The sequence below is a fragment of the Trichoplusia ni genome (assembly GCF_003590095.1).
Source record: "Trichoplusia ni isolate ovarian cell line Hi5 chromosome 24 unlocalized genomic scaffold, tn1 tig00000336_group23, whole genome shotgun sequence".
NCBI lineage: Eukaryota > Metazoa > Arthropoda > Insecta > Lepidoptera > Noctuidae > Trichoplusia > Trichoplusia ni.
In genome coordinates, this window is record NW_020799887.1 from 24,151 (window position 1) to 26,187 (window position 2,037).

The 2,037-nt window shown below is 41.3% G+C and overlaps 2 protein-coding genes across 2 annotated transcripts; both read left to right on the plus strand.

Moving 5' to 3' along the window:
- LOC113506766 lies at positions 1-283 on the plus strand. Its single transcript, XM_026889595.1, has one exon. The coding sequence runs from the start codon at positions 67-69 to the stop codon at positions 265-267; it is 201 nt and encodes a 66-aa protein (XP_026745396.1). The 5' UTR covers positions 1-66; the 3' UTR covers positions 268-283.
- Positions 210-1,631, plus strand: LOC113506762 (GPI mannosyltransferase 1-like). The gene is given in 2 exon segments (XM_026889593.1): positions 210-1,187; positions 1,190-1,631. Coding segments are annotated over 2 exon segments (1,278 nt in total). The 5' UTR covers positions 210-268; the 3' UTR covers positions 1,549-1,631.
- Positions 1,632-2,037: the final 406 nt, after the last annotated feature.

Here is a 2,037-nt window from a genome sequence, read left to right on the forward strand (position 1 = left end):
ACCCGAGGACCTCAGTGAGCCACCCACTACATTCACGGTGCTTCGCAGAGCTCCTGAAAACTAACTATGGAATCCGTTTCCAAGGCAAGGGAACGATTGGCTAAGTACCCCTTGATATTTGCAAAGTGCTCCAAACAAAGTGCTTTGTACGCCCGCTGTGTTTTACTCAAAGAAGGTTCCGTGAAAAAAGACGATTGTGTGAAAGAATTCGAAGAGTTTAAAACTTGTTTGACTTCTGCTGCAAAGAACTTGAAGACTAGGATTTAAGATGCATCGATTGTTCGAGTTTATTAACTTGCCGCTAAGTTACCATCTTGTGGCCGGCGCGTTTATAAGGCTCATGTTAATATTTTATGCTGACTATCACGACGAAATTTACGATGTACCCTACACCGATGTGGACTACAAAGTGTTCTCTGACGCCGCGAGGCACGTCGTTAACGGGAACTCACCGTACAACCGTCACACCTACAGATACAGCCCTATCATAGCATACATGTTAGTTCCGAACATCTTTCTCGGCAAGAACTTTGGGAAGTTACTGTTTTCTTCGTTTGACATCTTTATTACCATGGCGGTTAAGACCTTAGTGGAACATCAGTTGAGCCCTAAAAGCGTTCTGAGTCGGATACCCACCTATTGCTCCATGATATGGCTTTACAACCCCATGAGTATTGGTATATCAACGCGCGGGAATGCTGACTCCGTACCATGCTACTTCATAGTGCTCTCCTTGCTATTTCTGCAGACTAATCTCCTAAAGGGATTGAAGAAATACGCTTTATCAGGTTTTCTTCTCGGAGTGGCCATCCATCTGCGTTTGTACCCTTTGGCATTCAGTTTCCCAATGTACCTTAGCATATCGACGTCGAAAGTCACTCGTAGTACCAGCTTGAGAGATGGCATGTTGCTCTTGTGGCCAAATAAAAACCAACTGACGTTAGCTGGGAGTTGCATGGCCACCTTACTATCACTAACTTATGGTATGTACGCACTATACGGATACGAGTTCCTGTTCGAGACTTATATCTACCACCTGTTCAGGAAGGACACTCGCCACAATTTCTCCGTACTGTTTTACTATTCGTACCTCTCAATGGAACACATGGGTTTTGACTTCGTTAAGGTAATATCGCAGATATTCGAAGCCAGTATCCTGTTCCTGATTAGTTTGAAGTTCGGACCTGATCCAAAACATTGCCGTTTGCGATGTTCTGCCAGGCGGTCGTGCTGGTTACTTTCAACAGTGTTATGACGTCACAGTACTTCGTGTGGTTCCTATCCTTGCTACCAGTGGTCGTCCACTCTTTCAACATGCCCAAGACGAGAGCTCTACTCCTAGGCATCATCTGGATTACAGCGCAAGGCGCCTGGTTGTTCTACGCGTATTTATTAGAGTTCAAATGCAGAGAAGTTTTTATCCTGCTCTGGCTTAAAAGCATAGTTTTCTTTTGCGCCAATATATTTATTTTAGTTCAACTCGTGAAGAGCTACGTGCCCGGCTACGGTTTTGGCCAAATAAGTAGTGTTAAAACAAAAATTAAGTAGCCATAGTCATTTTTTATGTAGATAAATTAGTAGGTAGATAGTTAGTTGACGCACATGGTGTATAAATAAAATATTGTATTGGATTTGTCTAGTTTTATTTCTAACAAGTTCCTAACATTCAAACAAAATCATTAAATTACTAAATATCAATAATGACCCATTGTAGACAAGAAATTTGGTATTTTCGTCTTTATGGCCCGTACAACAAGGAATTTGTCTCACTTTGCAAGATTTATTGGATGATACATATTTTGAATCACCCTAGCTTAGAATCTAGACATTCGGTATTGTATTAGGAATATTATTAAACAGTCTTTATTGAGGTCGTGGTATACATTAAATGCCGCTGGGATATTTCGCCGAGTGAAGTGGTAATAAGAACTGATTTGTTAGAATTGAGCTGTCGTCAGGGAGAAATCTGCAAGAGTTCAAATGGATTTGATAAAGACAACTGAAAATAAATGCAACAGTCATTTAATGTGATGGCTA

Bases quoted from the DNA above. Each gene is read 5' to 3' on its own strand.
- LOC113506766 (XM_026889595.1), top strand. From the start codon at position 67: ATGGAATCCGTTTCCAAGGCAAGGGAACGATTGGCTAAGTACCCCTTG.